The 4,664-nt window shown below is 44.6% G+C and overlaps 1 protein-coding gene across 1 annotated transcript; it reads left to right on the forward strand.

Moving 5' to 3' along the window:
• Positions 1 to 641: 641 nt before the first annotated feature.
• Positions 642 to 4,413, forward strand: LOC124698370 (U4/U6 small nuclear ribonucleoprotein PRP4-like protein). Its single transcript, XM_047230852.1, has 5 exons — positions 642 to 1,375; positions 2,384 to 2,837; positions 2,998 to 3,195; positions 3,276 to 3,357; positions 4,209 to 4,413. Exons 1-5 carry the CDS (start codon positions 642 to 644, stop codon positions 4,301 to 4,303), a joined length of 1,563 nt encoding a protein of 520 aa, XP_047086808.1. The 3' UTR covers positions 4,304 to 4,413.
• The last annotated feature ends 251 nt before the right edge of the window (positions 4,414 to 4,664 follow it).

The following is a 4,664-nucleotide window of genomic DNA, read 5'->3' on the forward strand; positions in this document are numbered from 1 at the left end:
AGATGGGATACACGTGTTGCAAACCATCGTACAAAGTCTGTAGAATTACAATGTGGAATGGAGTGTGCAACAAGTTTAAATTAATAGGGGTGGTGGCGACAACCATCGGCGGTAATACAATTCAGTGCAGCGAGAGCCTCACAAGCTCATCTTAGTATTAGACATGTTTGTCATGAGTAGAAGAAAATGTGACAACTTTCATCAATGATGGCAAATAGAAGAAATATCATCACGGATAATTCATTGAAGCGTGCAAGTTTTCGCTTCTCCCGGTGCAACGCACGGGCACTTTTGCTAGTAAATTTAAAATTGTGAATAACTTGTGACTATTTAAGTTACATATTGGGTACCCAATTGGTATTGGTGACCGTCAGATATACATGTCGGTAAAGTTTTATAACTGTAAATACAAGTATGAATAACGTTTTACCACTATACTGTCCACTGGTAGGCGGTAGCTGGAGTGTGGCCTGTTGGGTGGGTCCGTGACTGTTCCGTGAACCGATCTGACATAACCGACTTAGCAAGGGGGGTTAAAGGAAAAGAGCCGTCGCCGTCTGTCGTCCCTGCCTCCGTCTCGGTCGCCAGTCGCCGTCACCACCGCCGCCTCGCAGCTCGAAACCCTAATCCCAAACCCCGCGATGGAGAACCCCAGACCCCAAGCCCCCGGCTTCACCCCTCCCATGGCTCCTCTCCCCCTCCCCCTCCACCCGCCCATCGCGCCCATCCCGGGGGCCCCTCCCCGCGCCCCCGCGCCCGGCGCCGCCTCCACCTCCGCCGCCGCCGAGAGCGACGACGATGACGAGGTCGACTACGAGGTCTCAGACGACCACCGCGCCGCGCGGGAGCGCCACGAGCGCGCGGTGCAGGAGCTCCTGCAGCGCCGCCGCGCCTACGCCATGGCCGTGCCCACCAACGACTCCGCCGTGCGCGCGCGCCTCCGCCGCCTCGGCGAGCCCATCACGCTCTTCGGGGAGCGCGAGATGGAGCGCCGCGACCGCCTGCGCGGCCTCATGGTCCGCCTCGAGGCCGACGGCCAGGTCGACCGCCTCCTCCGCGCGCAGGAGGACGACCAGGGAGCCGCGGCCAACGACGAGGACGACGCCGAGCAGATCCAGTACCCCTTCTTCACCGAGGGCACCAAGGAACTGCTGCAGGCGCGCGTCAACATCGCGCAGTACTCGCTGCCCCGCGCCAAGGCCAGGGTCGAGAGGGCCAAACGCCGCCTCGCTGACCCCGACGAGGACCCCGACGCTGAGGCAGACCTTGTCGTCAAGCAGGCGGGGGAGTTCGTGCTTGAGTGCAGCGAGATTGGAGATGACCGCCCGCTCACAGGCTGCTCCTTCTCCCGCGATGCGTCGATGCTCGCAACAAGGTACGTTTTCAGGATAACACATAACTGAACTGAATGTATTTTATTCTTCTTTCGTATTATATGGCTTACTTGATAGTGAGAGATGCTTGCCTTAAAACTCTTAACCTGCCACACTATAATCTTGTTTGAACTCAGTTGGTGACACTCGTAGCTCTTGCCTGTTGCAGTTGAGCATAGTGTCCAGTTGAGTGAGATTTGTTATAGGTTGAGTTTCCAATGACTCAAACAATCTGAATCGCTGCCTAAATGCCTGTCATAACAGATGGCAATATATATACTCAATTTTTATGTGCATGTATCCCTGCACATTTTCTTGGAGCAGTGCACTGATGACTGAAGACTGCTTGCATAGTGAGGCAGGTTTAGCTAGCACAAGTTTAAAATTACTTTACGCTGAAGAGACATGGGATCCATGAGTTTGATACTACTGCAACATAATGTTGGTGTATGGTAGTTTGGCGAGCTAAATGTATAGTGTTGTTTTTCTGATTAGCGTAACTAGAGATTTTAGTGTTCAAATTTGATTGCACTATCAGGAAGCAGGACCAGAGCTTGTTTTTCTGGTAAATGGAGGGGTGGTATCTTGGCATTGTGCATACCAGTTAGACCCATTTAGGTGGACTGGGGTCTTGTCAATTTGCAGAACTGTTAGACTAGCAGCACCGACTGCATCTCCAGTGACGCTCAACTGAAATATGTTACTCCCTCCAGCCGTAAATAGTAAATATTTGTCGCATATTTAGGCAAAATGTGCGACAAGTATTTAGGGCTGGAGGGAGTAACTGGGACTGACATATTGCAATGAGCTCTTGGTCACTCGCACTAAATAAGCTTGGTAAACTTAAGATGCACAACTCTGTTTGTTAGCAATGTCATGTGCAATTAGTTGTTTCTCAGCACCTAACAGCCTTCTCTTTACCTTGATTTTGATATTAAAGAGAGCTTTGTTATCATGTTTATGCTTCCTTTTCAGCAATTAACTCTTTTTTTTTTTTTTTGGTTCTGTAGTTCCTGGAGTGGGATCATCAAAGTATGGAGCATGCCACAAATAACTAAAATCGCAACCCTGAAAGGTCATACAGAACGTGCAACTGATGTTGCCTTTTCTCCAGTTGATAACGTCTTAGCGACAGCCTCAGCTGATAAAACTGCCAAATTATGGAACAGCGATGGGTCACTTCTAATGTCTTTCAATGGTCACCTGGATCGTCTTGCTCGCCTTGCTTTTCATCCATCGGGAAAGTACCTTGGTACAGCTAGCTTTGACAAGACCTGGAGATTGTGGGACATCAATACTGGAACAGAGCTTCTACTCCAAGAAGGGCACAGCAGAAGTGTATATGGAGTTAGCTTTCACCCAGATGGTTCTTTAGCTGCATCTTGTGGGCTTGATGCACATGCTCGAGTTTGGGATCTAAGATCTGGAAGATTATACTGTACCCTCATAGGGCATGTGAAACCTGTAAGTTAACAAACATTATTGAAACTTCTCAAGTGCCTTATTTGCTATCCTCCCATTAGAATTAATCGTTACTTCTGTGATTTATTGTATTTGACGATTTGTTGTGAAATATATTTCCTTTTCTCTTTTGTAGTTGACTTGGTTCTGTTTTCTTTGTCAGGTTCTAGGAGTCAGCTTCTCCCCTAATGGTCATCTAGTTGCAACTGCAAGTGAAGACAATTTCTGTCGAATATGGGATTTGAGGACTAGAAGGATGTTATATTCTATACCAGCACATAAGAGTCTTATCTCGCATGTTAAATTTGAACCCCAGGAGGGTCATTATTTAGCAACATCTTCCTATGACACTAGAGCAGCGGTATGTTTCGTACTCAGTTTGGGTCAATTTAATCATTTTCCACTATTTAGTTCCCTGATCTTAAATACATTTCTTTGCAGCTATGGTCAACTCGGGACTACAAACCAATCAAAAGTTTGGCAGGACACGAGTCGAAAGTTACTAGTTTGGATATTAGTGGAGGTAATCATTTGCTTAAGCACTTACTAATATTCTCATCTCGTACTGTTTAGTACTTTATTTAGCAAAGTCATGAGCAGCGGTATCTTTTTCTAGAATAATAATTTAGTAACTTTATTTATGTGGTCACACTGAAAAGCAAGTTGGACCATTCACATTCTCATCTTGTACTGTTCACTTGGTTACTTTTTCTGCCCCATCTCTCACAGCAATTACAATGTTCACTCTAGATTATCTTACACTAGTGTGGCATTCCTTCCTCTGAACTAGCAGCAGTTATTTAGTGAAAGATTTTAAGACAAGCCATCTTTCTTTGTGATCAATTAAATCGCAATCTGTACTACCTCACCCTCCTTATCATGTATACATATAACTTTCTACTTCTTTTAGTTTTAATCATCAATAATATTATGGTCCGACAATACAATTGTTCATTTTTGGTAGTACACTGATGTATTTTCTCTGTTGAATATACCAATGATGATTATCCTTTCCACCACCTCAATTCTTGTGTACTCCCTCTGTTCCAAAAAAAGATGGATATACCAATGATGATTATCGCAAGCTGCTTAACATTTTGTATATTTGGATGTATCTTTAACTAAAATGTGTCTATATACATCCGTATCTAGACAAAGTTGAGCAGCTTATTTAGGAACGGAGGGAGTACTACATTTTCGATGAACATATCACCCTTGTAGACTGTTTATTGTTGATAGTAAATTTTTTATTTGTTCACCTCTACTATATTTATTTTCCCAAGAGTTATTTGGTTCACTTAAGATATTCCTATAGAAGCATCAAATGTCATAGCTAAACAACTGACTAATGGTTTACCTATATGATATGTGCAGATGGACAACAGATTGTGACTGTTTCACATGATAGAACGATAAAGATGTGGTCGTGCAGAACCAGCATACGGGATAATGAGATGGAGTTGGATTAAGCCATTGACTTCAACTGTTCATGGAATCAGGCTGTGCCAGTCTCTCCTTTCGTGGATCTGCCGTTTCAAGCTGTTTGCATCGTTGCATTTATAACCCTTAGCATGTGAAATATGCCTGTGTTGCTCATAATTTCTCCAAAAAATTGGACTTGTTAGCTCTCTTAAAAAACAAAGGAGCTTTCTAGTAACAATGGAGTTCTTCTTGGATGAAGTATGGGTCATCCATGTAATCTCTTTTGGCTAATTTGTCTTGAGATATTAGCTTTTCACGGCTGCCAGTAGTTTGTACTTAAACCAGAACAATCGTACAGATGGCTTCTTGACTCGGTTGTTCTTTTGCTTCCCTTTTTTAACTAGGGTT

This window comes from Lolium rigidum, chromosome 3, assembly GCF_022539505.1.
Source record: "Lolium rigidum isolate FL_2022 chromosome 3, APGP_CSIRO_Lrig_0.1, whole genome shotgun sequence".
NCBI classification, from domain to species: domain Eukaryota; kingdom Viridiplantae; phylum Streptophyta; class Magnoliopsida; order Poales; family Poaceae; genus Lolium; species Lolium rigidum.